Source organism: Oratosquilla oratoria, chromosome 40, assembly GCF_046742065.1.
Source record: "Oratosquilla oratoria isolate Oo_2021 chromosome 40, ASM4674206v1, whole genome shotgun sequence".
NCBI lineage: Eukaryota > Metazoa > Arthropoda > Malacostraca > Stomatopoda > Squillidae > Oratosquilla > Oratosquilla oratoria.
This window is the reverse complement of record NC_134816.1, coordinates 25,934,660-25,952,400: the sequence shown is the minus strand read 5'-3', so window position 1 is coordinate 25,952,400 and position 17,741 is coordinate 25,934,660. Positions and strand designations below refer to the sequence as shown.

Genomic DNA, 17,741 nt, shown 5'->3' with positions numbered 1-17,741 from the left:
ATAATAAATTCGGCCGTTGATCCCAGGACCTCATATCAAAATTCCTTGCAACTGATGATGTTACATGACAATCTGCTTAAGTTATTCCATAAAATTATAATGTTTTATATACTTTTGCCAGTAGAAGACACGTAATGTTATGTTCGTTCGTCAGTGTGTATACAGTTAGTGATATTTGAACTAACACAGTTGCCAAGCAAGGAAATTTTTAACATCCTGTGGGGGTCAGACGGGCGTTAACCGTAACTAATCTGGGAGAAGAGCTGAGACGTTGTAGTGCGTTCGTTCTTGGGCTTGTAAGTTGCTAAAAATTTATCTCTAGTATTAATGTAAATTAAGGAAAGTTATTGAACTCGTTTATACTATTTTAAGATTTTTAGCCATAAGATAACAACAATTATGCACTATTTAAGTTGGTGAAAATTTATATCTAGTATGTCAATAAAGGAGTGTTATTGAACTAACAACAATTATGCACTATTTAAGTTGCTGAAAATTTATATCTAGTATGTCAATTAAGGAGTGTTATTGAACTCGTTTATACTATTTTAAGCCATAACAACAATTATGCACTATTTACCAACATGTGCATGCCGAAAGGATTTTTGGCAATCCGATAAATATAGTGAGAGGCCGTGATCAATTCCAGGTTTATTTTTGTTTTACTTTATTGGTATTGAATTTGCCGAAAGATTTTTTTTTACTAGTATCACATTGCCGGAAACGAGGAACAACGTTAAATAATTTCTAATCAATAAAATGTATGTCATCATATATGGGTGGGAATCTTTCAGTTTTCTTGTTTGCCCTAAAGTGAGTTTTTATTATGTAAAAATATACATTAAGAAGCATCAGAAACAATGGTTGTGTTATATATTAATGTTGTAAACAGATAACGGTACAAAATTGTGACAAGGACTGTTCGAATATTTATTATCCACTGCAGCCGACAGAAGTAAGCGTGGAGGAATCAGCGGAATGTTCGATTGGATGGGCAAATTTTGTCATTCTCCGCACAAAATACTGAAAATTCGTATGCACTATCGGTCATAATGGTTACAGTTTGATTGTTATTATATGTGTATTTTTAACTTCCATAGAAAATGTACTCTAGTCGCTCATTACGCAGTTTGTGTAGAACCTATTTTTTTTTTTTTTCTCTCTTTGGATGAATGAACTCGCCTTGATATCATTTGCCCCTGACCATTACTACATCACGTCATTTTGTTCTACTTGACCGCCACTCCCAGTACAGAGACAACATTTGTATCACTGAATCATGGTCTTGTTAGATCTTTTGTGTCGTCGTCACGGATGCTGACGGCCTGATTATAATATTATTATAATCATTTATGGTACAATTATTATTATGGTATAATTTATAAATAATATTTATAAATAATATTTACGGTATAATTATTATTATGGTACAATCAGCACAATTATTATTGTGCCTCGGGCAATTAACAGACGACGGCGGAACCCCGTGTTTTCACAAAAAATCTAAAGCCCTATTGTCATCGAAAATGCAGTGAGCAGCTGAAGGTTTGCGAGTTTTTCTGAATGAGAGGGGAGACAGTCTGTTGACCAATCTTAGGGCATGTCTCTGAATTTGTTCCAATGTATCTTTGTCGCTTTTCGATCTTGGACTCCATACAGTGGAAGCATATTCCAAGTGGGGCTGAACTAGACTTTTATACAAATGCAGGAATGCAATCTTCTCCATAGCTGTGAATGTGTGCCTCATTACCCCAAGTACTTTAGTACTTTGTTAGCCTCGTTAACTTGTGCTTGTATGTGGTTGGTGAATTTCAGCTGCGCCTGCTGGTCCACCACTACTCCTAGGTCCTTTTCTACTGTACTTCTGTAATCTTCAGTTGATGCAGTGTGTTGTTGACCATGGTCATTGTGTAGGAGCATTGAGGTTTATTTGATCCAAGGTGCATTACTTTACATTTCTCTGGGTGGAAAAGCTTTTGCATTTTATGTGCCCAGGATTGGAGTTTCTCAATATAGATAGATAGATAGATAGACTTTATTTGACAATGAATCAATATACATGAAGTGCAAATAATTGTAAGAATACATACATACATACATATACCAAGGCTTTTTCCCCCTTCCAAGGGAGGTAGCCAAAAAGGGAAAGGCATAAAAACACTCCCACCCATTTCATCCCTAAATACACTCCACACCCCTCCCACCCTCCCTCTCATATGAGCACCTCCTGGATGACGGGTCATCCCTGCACCCTGCCCACCGCCCTGGGTCAGAAGCAGTGTCGCAAGACACAGTACATCCACAGCAAGGCCGCTTCATTTAATCGGCGACCCCCCCTCTCCGTCCCCCTTTGCATATAAGGCGAGGACGGGGAGAAATCCCTTCGGGCTGCGTCAAAATTTACTCACACATACTACCCCACCCAACACCCCCCCGCAAAATTCCTCCTCATGCAGTCACAACATCATCCATATACAACCATTCTCCACTCACCTCTGTCTTCCGTCTTCTCCCTTCCTTCCTCAACAGACATTCCCCTCTTCCCCAAAGCCCCCTTCACCCCATCCATCCACCTCATCCTAGGACGTCCCCTCATGTTCACTCCCTCCACATCTGCCTTCCATACCTCTTTTACTAGTCTTTCCTCACTCATTCTTTCCATGTGTCCAAACCATCCTAATATTCTTTCATCAACCCTATCTCCCAAATCCTTTTTCACCCCTGTTCTCCTCCTCACCTCCTCATTTCTCACTCTATCCAGCCTAGTAACCCCCCACCATACTTCTCAGACACCTCATCTCAAACACATTCAAACTCCTTCTCTCTTCTTCTCTTATGTTCCACGTTTCTGCCCCATACAGTGCTGTTGGCACAATCACTCCTTCATACAGTCTCCTCTTCGCATCCATTCCCAAATGTCTATTCCTCATTACACTCTTTAAACCACCAAGGCATTTACTCGCTTCTCTCAATCTACATTCTACCGCCACCTTCACCCCACCTTTTCCTGCCACATTTGCACCCAAGTATCTAAAACTATCCACTTCCTCCAGTCGCTCTCCCTTAATGTTCACTTCCAGTCTACTGCCACTTTCACCCCTTGTACATCTCATCACCTTACTTTTACCCACATTTATCTTTAGCTTTCTTCTATCACATACTCTCCCAAACTCTGCCACCAGCTTCCTCAATCCCTCCTCTGACCCTGCCACAAGCGCAGTGTCGTCCGCAAACAACAGCTGGCTCACCTCCCACTTTTCTCCATTTTCTTTAACCATCTCCAATCCCTGACCCACTACCCTTGCATTCACCTCTCGCACCACCCAATCCATGTACAAGTTGAAGAGCCAGGGCGACATAACGCATCCTTGACGAAGTCCCACCTTTACTTCAAACCACTCACTCTCTCCATTTCTAATCCTGACACATGCTCTACCACTCTCATAAAAACTCTTGACAGCTCCCAAAAGCTTTCTTCCTATCCCATAAATCTGCATAACCTCCCACAGTGCCTTTCTGTCTACCCTATCATAAGCCTTTTCCAGATCCATAAAAGCCCAAAAAACATCCTTCCCCTTTCCTATAGCTTTCTCACATATCTGTCTTACCACAAAGATCTGATCTACACAACCTCTACCTGTCCTAAATCCACACTGTTCCTCACCAATTACTCCTTCTGTTCCTCTCCTAATCCTCTCAATTAAGATCCTCCCATAAGCCTTCCCTACTACACTTAACAGGCTAATCCCTCTGAAACTACTACATTCACACTTGTCCCCTTTTCCCTTGTAAAGAGGAACTATACAGGCACTTTTCCAGTCCTCCGGTACTCTACCCTCTCTCCAGCAAACATTAAATAACCTCACCAACCAGTCCACCATCACTGAACCTCCCTTTTTCAGACATTCTGCATGGCATCCATCCAGACCAGGTGCCTTACCTGCTTTCATCATCTTTACAGCTGCCTTCACCTCATCCTTCCTTATTTCTCCTCCATTCTCCTCACTCATCACTCTCATTTTCTTCGCATTTCCCACTGCAGCTATCTTTCCTTCCCTATCCTCCTTCACATTTAGCAACTCCCTAAAATATTCTGCCCATCTTCCCCTTACTGTCATCTCTTCCATTATCATCTCTCCATCTGTACCTTTTACCTTTTCTTCCCTACTTGATTCGCCTCCTCTTCCTCTCTTAATTTCTTTCCAAAACATCTTTTTATTACTTTCAAAATTTTCTGTCATACTCCTACCCCATTTCACATCTGCTCTCCTCTTTGCCTCCTTTACCTTTTGCTTTACTTTAGTTCGGAATAATAAATGCAAATTGCGAGGATAACACAAAAAGCATGTACGCTTATTTCCATTGTGGTCCTCATCAGATTATTATTCTACACTAAGTCTCACTGACAACATACGTAGGGGGTTAAGGGGACCAAAGACAATCATGAGTAATACCTGTCGGAACACATATGACACATAAACATCGTTATAGTTTTGCTAATATTACTAAAATGTTTGTACACATAGGAATATTGAGACCAAAAATTTGAGCACCATCATGAAAAGGAACATTGCATTAAGCAAAGGAACAACAAAATAATGTTAAACTGTAACAAAACAGTATGAGTGAGTACTATATCAGAGTAGTACCATTAATGATATTCTGCATTATTCTACAGCTGTATCAACATGTATGAGTGAGTACTATATCAGAGTAGTACCATTAATACTACAATATTTTACATCTGTAGCAACATGCAGTTATAGTGAATGCTACACTGCAGCTAGGGTCACCTATTAATTAAATCTAACATTTAACCTGAATCTCAGGACGGAGTGGGCAGTTAGTATGAGCACATGGGAGTAGTACATTATAACCTGAAGCACCAGGGGACCAGTACTCGAATGAGTAAAACAACAAGGAGAACGCGGAAAAAGGTCAGCTCATAATTGTTGTCGGACCCTACCTGAGACATATACCATATTATGACTGGCAAGACAAAGTTGGAAACCAATTTGTAAACATCAATCATTGTTATACTAAACTAAACTTCTGAAGAACAAAAAAGGGGGGGGAGGTCAGAACAGTTATGAGTGAACGCAGATTTGGATGGTATTACTCATGGAATCCGGTAACCCTCACTAAGCTAATAGTACACAAAATCAAGGCTGTTCTCTGTCCATAGCTGGGACACATAGTAACCCTTTACTTTTTTCTTGAAGGTAACCTTGCTATTTGACTTCTTAATTGACACAGGTAAAGAGTTCCATAGTTGAGCACCTGTGAAGTGAAAACTGTTTTTGGTGAAGGGACCTGCATGAGGTACAATAAGAGACTTGACTGTTCCTGGTTCGGTTCTCAGCCGATAATGTAAAATTACAGCTCACATATGAGGGAGCAGAACTATGAACGACATTGTAAACCTGGTTTAGTTTCAGCTGCTGGACACGATATTTTACAGGTAACAATCCTACTCTGCTAAATTCTTCAATACCAATATGACTACGTTGAGGTAAATTTAGTATGAATCTAATTATCTTATTTTGTGTAACCTGTAGCCAGGACTGGTTTTTTTTCTGCTCAAACTACTGTACCAAGAGCTACAAGCGTAATCAAAGTGATGTTGTAACAAGTCTGAGACTAGAAGCTTCTTTGTTTCCAGATCAAAATTTCTGGCTTTTCTGTACAAAAATTTGACTTTATGAGAACACTTGGATACAATCTTTTCCGTTATGGCATTCCCTGAGAGGGACTGATCTAAGGGTATTCCAAGATAGGTTACCTCTTGTTTTGACTCCAAGACATTAACCCCACATCTGACCTGTACATTGCTGTGTTTCCTGAGGTTGGGTTTTGATGCGAAGACAATACTTTCCGTTTTGCCGAGGTGTAAAGACAGCCTATTATCTATGAGCCACTCCTGGACCGATGACAGTTCGACACTCAGTTTCTCTTCTACTTCAACTGGGTCCTTACCTGAGACAATTAGAGCGGAGTCATCTGCAAATAGCAGTAACTTACAGTTCACCGCACCTGGCGTGTCGTTAATATAGACCAGGAGCAGTAGTGGTCCTAGAATTGAACCTTGTGGCACACCACAAGTTATCTCTCTGTCATCTGAGCAGGCTTCATTTACCTGTACTAGTTGTTTGCGACCTGTAAGGTAGGACTTGAACCAGCCAATATTCGCCACTCCTAATGCCTGAAGTTTTTTTAATAAAATATGGTCCACTGTATCAAATGCCTTTTGTAGATCTAACATGACTAAACCCGTGTAATTACCTCTGTCGTATTCGTGTTTTATCAGATCGTAAAGGTATATTAAGCTGGTGTCCGTTGAGTAATTCGTTCTAAACCCAGAATGCATACCGTATAGTAGATTACGTTCCCTGAGGTAGGTATCTAACTGATTGTATACAATACGTTCCAACACCTTGGAAATAATACCTAGAATTGAAACAGGCCTGTAGTTACCTGCCTCAGGTTTTGCGTTTTTCTCATACAGAGGTGTCACCCGAGCCCTTTTCATGTCGCTTGGGATAAATCCTGAACCTATGGACAAATTTATTATGTGGGTTATTGGGGGAGTAATAATTGTGGCTCCATCCTTAACAAACCTCGCAGGAATGTCACCTAACCCTGTAGCCTTATTGGCACTTAAGCTAGCCAATAATTTAAACACTTCTTTTTGAGTGGTCTTATGTAATTGGAAACACTTTGTGGACTTGTCATTGTAGTACTCCTGAACGTACCCCAGCCCAAACTTCCCAGAACCCATTGGGAGGGATTTAACTAGTTTTGTGGCTATGGTTGTGAAAAAGGTGTTGAAGTGGTTGGCTATGGTGTTCCTATCAGAGTTAAGTTCGCCGTTTATCATGAGTCCTATCCTGTCTACTTTGTTACTAGGCTTTGTGTGAACTTCTAGGGTCTTTAGTGTTTGCCAAAGCTTCCTAGGATCGTGTTTGTTCTGGTGCACCATCTTAGTACAATAATCAGCTTTGTCTTTTTCCTTCCAATATTTCACCTGATTCCTATAGTACAGAAAGCCATTATAGTCCTCCTGATTTCCACTTTTCCTAAATCTGGCAATAAATCTGTCTCTATCTCTAATTAAGCCCAGTACTTTGTTAGTCATCCAAGGCTCCGTCCTCTGTTTTATTCGTATCTCTTTGAGAGGCGCTACTCTGTCTATAATAGTAAGAAATGTGTACTTAAAATTAGACCAAGCCTTATAAACATCGGTACAATTTAGAACTGGCGACCAGTCTGTCCTATCCAGTTCATCTACAAAATGTTCTCGTGAGTAATGCTTCATGGAACGAAGCTTCACTGTGTTGTGCTTGTTGAAAATCGTATTCCTAGCTTTCCTAGTACAATATATGAGCCTGTAGTCACTAAGACCATAATCACAAGCACCAGCCTGCGTTATTTTGTTACAATCGGAGACCAGGATAAGATCTATGATGGACCTGGATGTGCCTGTTATTCTAGTAGGCACGTCGATCAGTTGTGTCAGGCCATGAGATATTAGCAAGTCTCTCAATGCCTTAATGAGGTTGTTATTTGTACTTGCCAGATTCGTATTAAAATCACCTAGGATAATAGTTTCTTGGTCAGGCATATTGACCCGATTGAAACAGGTAGATTCTAATGCGCTATAGAAGGATATCTGTTTCGGTGGTCTGTAACAGACCCCACATAAGATGAGATGCGATTTAGGTAACAATATATCTACCCACACAGCTTCGAGCCCATCGTTACTCATAAGGTCTGTACGGGGGTTGAATGCTAAATCGTTGTTTAAGAATTGACATACCCCTCCTCCGGTCCTCTTTCTATCATTACGCACAACACTATAACCCGGAATCGCAATTTCCGAGTCGGAGATGGTACTGTCTAGCCAAGTTTCGGTGACACCGATGACTGCTGCCCTGGTCCGCCGCGCAAGTAGACGGAACTCGTCTATCTTAGGTAGAAGGCTTCTGGCATTCAAGTGCACGAAGTGGAGGCCCCGCTTGTTGAAGCAGTTGAAATCGCCCCCGGGTGTTGACTGGGGCGAGGCACAGTGATCGGGGTTAACAGGTGAAGGGTCAACCTCATCATCGGACAAGGGGGCTCCTGGTAGTTCATTGAGTGTACACCCATTGCAAGTGAAGTAGAGAATGTCCTCATTCACCAAGGCTGCATTGTAGGTTTCGAGAGAAATTCCACAACACTTGATGTGAGTCCATTCCCCACATGATTTGCAGCTGATGGCTCTGCTATTGCGATGCACTCCTTTTAGACAGCTTACACATGGGTGTTTTGGGACTCTCGTTGCAGTTGGGCCAGGACAGGGATGTATATCACCACAGAGAAGGAGGGCATAGGACACCAGAAGCTTGGAAGTGTTGATTTTTCTTCTTCGGTGTTATATGAGAACTTCCCTTTTGTTTAGCTAATCGAATCCGACGCCACTTTCTGACTTCTGTTGTTGAGGTAGGCGGGGGAAGGAACTGACACAGAGTATGGTGGTTAAAAGATATCCTAGAGCTTCTGTCTCTCACCTCAATGTTAGAGAGGAGTGGAGGGTAACCAGGAATGCCCACTGCAACGTATGAAGGTTGATCACTTGCAGCTACGTTAATCAGCAAGACCGCTCCCAGCAAGGCTAAAAGCATACCGGTCATCCCTGGCGCCATGTCGTAAAATTTCACGAGTATACACTATTCACGGCACCGATCACAAACTCATTAACAATAACCACTTAAACACGTGTACTTGCAACAACACTTTGGCCCCACTCAGGGATTTAAACAAGTCATTTAAGATTTCTTCTCTGTGCCAGGTTTATCCTTTCTGCCTTTACCATGATGAGCATTAAAGTCAGGATGGTTAAAAGTTCGGGAATTAAATCGGAAGGATAAGAAAGAGAAGGATATAAGATCGGAAAGAGAAGGATACGAAGGAGGGAGGAGGGTGAGGAGGAGACTAGTATCATCTTGCAGACGTCCAATAGAGTCATGTTCTTCAATAATTTTGTAGATCTTAGTATCATCAGCAAACATCAATATGAAGTTGTCTAAAAGGTGTGATACATCAGCAACAAATATGCTAAGGAGGAGTGATCCCAGCATTGAGCCCTGGGGCACTCCACTTCTCACCTCAGACCACTCAGACATCACACCATTGACCATCACTCTGCTTTCTACTGATAAGAAATCCTCTAATCTGGGAGAGTACACTACCTTGAATGACAAATGTGTGTAGTTGTGCTAGTAGGTGCTCATGAGGGACTGTATCAAATGCTTTGGCATAAAAATATAACACTGACTGGCAAGTTGTGGCTCAAAGCTTCAGTCCAGATATCAGTTGCCTCAAGTAAGTTGGTCACAGTGGATTTTCCTGTTGTAAAACCATGCTGTTGTGCAGAAAGAAGATTGTTTGCTTTCAGATGGCTTGTTATGTCCTGATGTCAGTGAAACTGGTCTGTGATTAGCTGGGTTTGATTTGTCTCTTTTCTTGTAGATAAGTGTCATGGTTGTGAGCTTCTATTGTTCTGGTATTTCTTCATTTTTGAGACTTACTTGAAAAAGAATAAACAGGGGAGTTGTCAAGCACTCACTTAGTTCTTGAAGAACTCATGGATGTATCTGGTCTGGATCTGATGATTTCTCCACTCTGAGTGATTTGAACTTGCTCATCACTCTCTCCATTGTTAGTGTAACTCTTAATTCCGACTGGGGTTCCTTGTATGTGAATGCTGGGAAAGTGGACATATCCTCTCTAGTAAATACCTTTGTATATTGTTTGCTTAGTACTTCTGCCTTCCCATTTTTGAAATCACAGACTGCACAGGGACCATTGACAGGTACCAGCACAAAGTGGTCCTATGATAGGGTCAGCAGAGTCCTCTCCTTAGTGCCCATCTTCAAACCTTGATAAGTTTTTCACTTCCATTTGGAGATTCATCCACAAGGGGCTGATATTTGGTTTTTAGACTGAGTCCAAAAACTCTTTTGTCATCTTTATCTGTATTTACTCCATCTTTAAATCTAAAGAGGGCTGACAACCAGTGACACCCCTTGTACTGCATTCAGCTGGTGACATAAACAGTTCATATCAAAAGCTATGGAATAATCAAGAGATGTTGCATCTACTAGGTATACAGCACAAGGTCTGTTTCATAAAAAAAGAAAAGTAAGTAGATTAATCAAACGTGTAAATGTTGTGATGATGCATAATATGTATTCAGGACACATTTGATATCTTGGGTGAGATGATTGAAAAATTAAAACACATTACTCAAGGTTAACCTCTTTGATGCAATGACAACTACATAGGTGTCATGAGGTGAATGGGTATACAAGGATGCTGGCATTGATTGTATTTATTTTGTAGTTGTAGTTGAGTGACCCTCAAATCAAGTGGACTGGTTTGATCACATTTTCTGTGTTTGTTATTACTCATAGTAAAAGAGAACGAGAAATACAGCAGCGTTTTTATATCTTATAATGCAAGTAGTGTGATGCTGTGCACGAGAATTTGACTCGTATTGAAGAGGTTCAAATCAAGGGGTTATGAAATAGTTATTGTATATGACTACAGAGAGATGTGCTGTGCAGAATAGTATTATTTTACTTTTTTGTTCAGGCCCAAGTTTAATTTAATAAAATGAGTTTATTTATTTTATTTATTTATTTTTTCACTTAAGGGGTGCAGATGGGTTTAAAGGAGTAAAAATACTAAAAGAAAGTAAAGGTGAAAAATAGATGACACCAGTAGTTTAGTCTTTTATTAAAGTAGAGGACTTTCATCACATTTTTAGTATGCTTAGATGGAATGAATTGATATTGAAACCATCTCATTTAAAGATTAAGTACAGAAAAAAATGAGTTTTTTATATACTGTATAAGTAATGTTGCTAAATAATTGTACATTCGTGTAGATAAGACATCCCATTATAGGGAAGAACCTTCATATGTCACAAATTAGAATGATTACAAATGAAAACACTTGCACACAATTAAAATTCAAGAACAACAAAAGCTAGTATAAATGAGCTAGCTAGGCCTGCGAGTTACCACAGGAAATAGATATTTGAGTGAAATAAAAAAAGCAAAATCTGCCATGTAAGCTTTTGAAACAGCGTGGAATCTAGTTTTTAGTCATTAAATCATTTGCTGTTTTTTCACCAAGTATAGATAATAACAAATTGTAGTTTTAACTGCCTGTAACATACTGACACAGTTGTGCCTTCTGCTATTGTATACTCAAGTTTGCAACCTTTACACTTATAAGTTGGCATTATACAATTTCTTATGGTACTCAAATATTCTTCTACTCTTGGTATATTCAACACATCCATACTAATTAGTCATTCACTACCTTTCCCTGCTTTGTAATTATCTCTCCATCCATATTGAGTCCTACTGCTTTCCCATATTTTTAAAACATACTGTATATGTATTTGATAGTTATTTTCAGCTGAACAATGCAAAATTTCATAAGGATCATTTTGGATTATCCTGATGTTGTGTACTTTCCTGGACAAACCATCACTGGGAGGATTGAACTGAGTAATACCTCTCCAAAGAATTGTCGTGGTAAGTTTTTTTTTTTCTTTCTTTCTTTTTTAGCCATAATAGTTTAGTATGAATATTGTATGCACCAATACTAAAACTGTGTACTGTACTCTCAGTTTTATTGGAGAACTTGTAGGTTGTTTGAATTTTCCCTTTTATGTTTAGTAGAAATGGTTATTGCTGGTTACCTGAAGGCTGCGAGTCTTCTGCAAAATAGATCAAGGTTAATGGAGTGATTGATTGATTAAAAGAAAGGGCTTTGTAAAAGGTTACTCTATTATTTATGAATATGACAGTCCAGTTGGTGTTATTGATTTGCTGTTGTCTTCAAACTTTGCCTAGAATGAGAAAATGCCAATGCCAGTTTTTTAATGTGGACTAATGAGGTGAAAGTTGGGGCCAGAAATTTATGAGAAGGCCCAAGGACCATTACCAGCCATTGTGAGGTCATGGTATTCTAGTCATTGACATTTGAGGCAACAGTTGTTGATATGGGTATCCCAAACAAGGGGCTGATGATCATTTTCTACCTGAGAGTGTCCCAGCTTGAAACTTTATGAGCATTTGTTTTGAGAAATTGATTCTTTTACAGGTGTGAAGGTGAATTTTAGCGGGTACAGCACAGTACGCTGGACTGATAATTTTGGCAGCACCAACACTTACGAATCCAATGAATGGTATTACCACACCGAGTACTATGTCTGGGGGGATGGTAAGACTTTAGGCATTGTGACCTAATAAAGCTTTGGTTGTATTTAATTATCACACACATACACACATGGAAGTAAATTAAGAAAGACCACATGTCAAAAGGATGTGAAGAAATGTAGTTTTCCAATAAGATGTATGAATGTGTGGAATAGCTTACTAGGTGATAGAGTCCAAGCTGGAACAATACTTGAGTTCAAATCTAAATATGATAATTGGAAGTCAAAGATATAGATTAAGTTGGAACCATACATGAATTTGAGTCTAGGTATGTAAGAAAATTAGAGAATAGGAGAGAAGACTGAATGAGCATTGCTTTCCTGTATACTACTTTTAGGTAAATATACACACACACAGAGTCAGATTGACAGCGAAGACTGGAACTCCAGAAAAAAACACAATTTTCGTGGATTTCAGCGACAAGGGAATACATGTGTTGTATTAGTAGGGAAGGGGAAAGCTCGTGGTGTAGTGAGCAGTTGAAGAAAAAGGAGAAGGGGAGGCATTATCGAGGAGAATGAAAGAAAATGGGGAAGGGGAAGAACGGACCTTGGACATCAGAAGGGATGTAAACAAAAAGTGTGCAGATGACACAGACAAGTTTGAACAGGTGAACAGAGGTATCAAAAGTAGGAATATAGACAATAGCAGCTGAATGGAAAGAGGAGATAATTACCTCTATGGATTTAATGAGGGAGGAGATGACAACTGCCCCCAACTAGTAAGTCTAGAGGAGAAACTAACAAAAATGAACAAAACATGGGAGGTTAGGTTTAGCCAACTAGCACTAATTACTCAAAGAGTTGATAAACTGGAAGAACTAAAGAAGGAAAATCAAAACCTAACAAAAGAAATAGAAGAATTGAAAAGACACATAAGAGAAGTAAAAGATGAGAATGAGGAATTAAAGCAGAATAATAAAGAGAATAAAGAGTCTATAGCAAAAGAGGTGTTTGGAAAAAGTCCAAGAGAATAACAAAATTGAATTTAGAAATATAGTGAAACAACAGATGAAAGAACAAACTAAGGACACAGTTATTAAAGTGATGAGAGAGAAGGAGAATATAGTAAGAGATTTAGCAAAAAAAAAAAAATATATAATTATATTAGGAATGGAAGCGAAGCATAATCCAAATAGGACTACAAGAGTAAAGGAAAAGTAAACAAGGTATTAAAAATAGTTCAAGAAGATGAACAAGAAATAGGGAAAGAAATTGAAGAAATATATATAGAATGGGGAAATACAATATAGACAAGACCAGACCAATTAAGGTTAAATTCAGGTCACAAACGATAGCAGAGAATATGCTATAGAAAACAGAAAACTAGCAAAAAGTGATTAGTATTACTATGTATGGATAAAAAGAGATGAATAAAGAGGAAAGAGAGGAAGGGAAAACAAAAAGAATAGAAGCTAAGGAAAGACATGAGAACAGAACAGAGTCAAAGAGAAATTCTATTGGAGAGTAGTGGATATGAAAGTGAGGAAATGGTTCATAGCAGAGAAAAACAGAAGGGAAACAGAAAACAGGATGAAGGGAACAAAAAATTAAAAGTATCTTTCACAAATATAGGCTTGAATGAACTGAATGATTACCTGAAGGAAAAATAACCTGACATAATGGGAATTGCATAGACAAAATTGAAAGGTCCATTACCACCCAACAGTGTATGACATGGTGCATATAATTATTGGATTAGAAACAGAGAAGTTGTATAATAGACTTTATTATAACATGGTCTACAGTGTACTGGGCTCGATCATGCGCAGCAGCGCCGAGTACGGCTTGCGCGTTGCCGATATGTCGGCCCAACATATTGTACATATCCTACATCTCCCCCCAAGATAATACATGTACAGTACATGGTATTCATAATATATGGATAGTGTAGTATCAGACTGCAGGAACAAACTCACGAATATAAACATAAAGGAACATAAATTTAATCACGGTATCTTACAGGGTATAAGATGAACGAAGGGAAAAAATACTGTAGTTGTACAAAATGCATACGTAAATACAAACACATGTACGCTTACACACACGAATACCCACATATGTGTATACAAACACAGGTATACACGCATATATCTAATGTGAGGGTGTGGTAATAAAATTTGCCATCCATGCCGGTTGTTTGACACGATGCCGTGGGCGATCCAACGTCTCTTGTTGTGTGTCAAGTCGAGGTGTTGGTGGAGAAAGAGAGCTTGGATTTGTCCGTGTTGATACATGAGAATACTAGGTATAGAAATGAGGAAGAACCATCGAGACTGGACCAAATATTCACATCAGAACCTGAAATAGTGGACAAGATTGAATATAAGACACTAATAAGTAAAAGTGACCACATATTAGTAGAACTGGAACTAAATAAGGAAAAATACATGGAAAAAATGAACAATATAGAAAGGTAAGATTGATGTTTGGAAAAACAAATTTTGATAAAATAGGAGAATTATTCAAAAAAGCAGACTGGGAAAGGATACGCAAGGAGGAAACAACAGTAGAAGAGAAATGGAAAAAATTGACAAAAATTTATAAAGGAGTGGAAAAGTATGTTCCAAGACAAAAACAAGAAAAAGGATATGTAAAGTGTTGGTACAACAAAAGATGTAGGGAGTTAAAAGACAAAAGGGATAAAGCTTGGATAAAATGGAAGAAAGACAGAAGACCTGAAAAATGGAAAATATATACTGGTTGTTGTTGTTGTCGTTCCCTAGACTGTCTGTCCGAGCAGTCCTGTCTCCCCAAGGAATGCCACAGCCGAAACTGGGTTTTCCCACAAATCCTTTATAGAGTGTATGTTGTGTTGTTTGCGTGCATGATTGTGTATAATGCAGTCTTCCATTATGTGTTGTATGGTATGGGGTGAAGTGTTACATCCTGGGCAGCTGTTCACAATGCGGTCATCCAGCCTCTTCTGGTAGCTTAGAAGTGCTGGGTGGTGGCCGCACCGCAGTCTGGCCAGGTGGACTCTGTCCTTTCGTGGGAGAGAGGATTCAGAAGGGTGGATATCAGGGGGTCTGGCATGCAGCAGTGTGTTGTCTTTCAGTGTGTTAATGGAGCGGTGAGTGATATGATTATGAATATGTTTCTGTAGGCTGGTATTTGGTGGTTGTGGAGGAAGAGAAGAGAGAATTTGTGCGTAATAAAGGTCTTTGGGTGTTGTTTTAATGTTTCTTGGTGTGTGTGGGTGTTCTGCTATGTAGTGTAGCAGGTGTGATGTGTTTGTGGTGGCTGCAGCAAGTGTTTGTGTGCCTCTCATGTCGAGGTGGTCCTTGACTTTGAGGACTTTTGTTTCATGGTGTAAATGGTCTGTAGGTGTTGTATTTGTGCAGCCTGTAATTGTTTTTAGGGTTTTGTTTTGTATGATTTGAAGGGTGTTGTGGTGTGTCTCACTGAGATTAGGAGCCCAAGCAGGACTCGCATAATTCATCACTGAGTGTATGCATTGTTTGTATATTGTTATATTAGTTTCTTTGTTTTGTCCAAATGTCGTTCCAGTGATTGACTTAAGTGCGTTAAGTCTAGGTGTGCATTTGTTTTTTATGTTTGTGATGTGTTGTTTGAAAGACATGGATGTATCGTATGTTACACCAAGAATTTTCGGTGTGTTTGTGTGTGGTATTAGAGTGTTGTTGATGTAGAGATGAGGTATGTATTTGTGTTCTATTGTCCAGTTGGTGAGAAGTGTTGCTGTAGATTTGGTTGGAACTATTTTGAGTCTGTTTGTGATGAACCATGTGTTTAGTGTATCAAGGTATGGCTGGATTATTTCTGCAGCTTTGTCTGTGTTACGATGTGTGCATGTGATTGTTATGTTGTCTGCGTAGGAAGAGATTTGTATTTCTGAGGTGTCTGTTGTGGGTAAGTCATGCATGTATAGATTAAATAGTTTGGGGGATAGAACTGAGCCCTGTGGTACTCCATTCTTAACGTTTCTGATGTGCAATGATTGGCCATTATATGTCACGTAAGCATTCCTACCTGCCAGATAATTGGCCAGCCATCTTTTGGTGTTATTGTGCATGTCTGTGTTATATATTTTATTTGTTAGGTTGTGGCGGGGGATAGCATCAAAAGCTTTACTAATGTCTAATGTTATGAGAAGTGTTCTGTGGTGGGGCCTATCTGAATTGATGCCATCTAAAATTCTTTGTGTGAGGTTTATCAGAAGAGTGTGGAGTGTAGTGGCCTAAAACTGTGTTGTAAGTCAGCAAGGGGAATATGTGGTGTGACAAGTTTAAGTATTAGGCGTTCAATGATTTTAGAGGGGGTGCAGAGAAGTGTGATTGGGCAGTGCGATGTTGGTATTGTTGGGTCTTTGTTCGGTTTTGGAATGGTGATTATTTTACCATGCTTCCAGATGTCGGGTATAGTGTTGTGTGAATAGCTGTAGTTTGCAATGTTTGTGAGTGCGTGTATACCTTGTGGTCCAATGTGTTTTAGGTGGATGCTGCTTATGTTATCAGAGCCACAGGCGGATGAGTGCTTGAGATTATTTATTATGAGTTTTGTCTGACTGTCTATGAAGGGTATATAGTCTGAGTCTGTGGGGAAGTCTTTCTTACATTGAATGGTGCGTCGGTCGTCAGGGTGAGAAGTGAGATGGCTTGTCTGTGCAAAATGACGTATGAGTGAGATGGCTTGTCTGTGCAAAATGACGTATGAGTGAGTTTGCTTGTTGTCTGTTTGAGGGTAGATTATCTGTTGTTGTGATTATTGCTGCGTGAGAGCGTGTAGTGTTACTGTTGGATAGTGTAATGCTGTTGAGTGTTTTGTACAATTTGCTGGTGTTTGTTTTGTGATCAAGTGTATTGATAAAGTTTTGCCAATTTTGTGTTTTTTGTTCGTGTATTTTATTAGCAATCACAGTGTTTAGTGTTTGTATTTGGTCTGCTATGTTTTGAGGGATAGGTGTGGGGGTATCGTGTTTAAGTGTGTCACGTTGTCTGATGAGATCTTGGATTTCTGGTGTGAAGTTGGGGTTGTGTGATTTTCTGTTGCCTCTAGGGATGTATCTCTTGTCTGCGTTTTGTATGATTGTATTAAAAGTGTGCACAGCATTGTTTATGTTTGTGATTGGTGTACTGTTAAGTGTTTCAAAATGTTGTTCTGTCTCTTCAGTAAAAGCTTCCCAGTTAGCTCTCTTGTAATTGGTGTATGTGTGTCTGTGGCCAACTGGGGTGCATCTTGTTTTGGTGGTGATGATGATTGGAAGGTGGTCAGAACCAAGGGTTCCGACCACTCTCCATGATGTTGTTGGGGTTAGGCAGGGGGAGCAGAAGGTGATATCAGGAGAGGAGGGAGTGTAGAGGGCTTGGTGTGGGATATGTGTATGATTATGTGTGTTCTTCATGATAGTCAATGAGTCAAACTGAGTCTGTATATCAAGCCCTCTGTCCGTGTCAGAGTTGTCGACATACCAGGCAGACGACTTGGCGTTGAAGTCACCACCCAAGAT

The 17,741-nt window shown here is 39.6% G+C and overlaps 1 protein-coding gene and 1 long non-coding RNA gene across 2 annotated transcripts in view; both read left to right on the top strand.

Annotated features, from left to right (window-relative positions):
• Positions 1-256: 256 nt before the first annotated feature.
• The window catches only part of LOC143020701 (arrestin domain-containing protein 3-like), a 44,204-nt gene continuing 26,719 nt past the window's right edge, over positions 257-17,741 (top strand). Inside the window, exons 1-3 of the mRNA XM_076177354.1 lie at positions 257-296; positions 11,457-11,585; positions 12,157-12,276. Coding sequence (XP_076033469.1) covers positions 11,474-11,585; positions 12,157-12,276 — 232 coding nt within the window. The 5' untranslated portion in view covers positions 257-296; positions 11,457-11,473. The remainder of the gene's footprint in view (positions 297-11,456; positions 11,586-12,156; positions 12,277-17,741) is intronic.
• Positions 4,527-5,512, top strand: LOC143020579 (uncharacterized). The gene is made up of 3 exons (XR_012965907.1): positions 4,527-4,696; positions 4,830-4,937; positions 5,433-5,512. It is a non-coding gene; the product is annotated as an uncharacterized LOC143020579 (long non-coding RNA).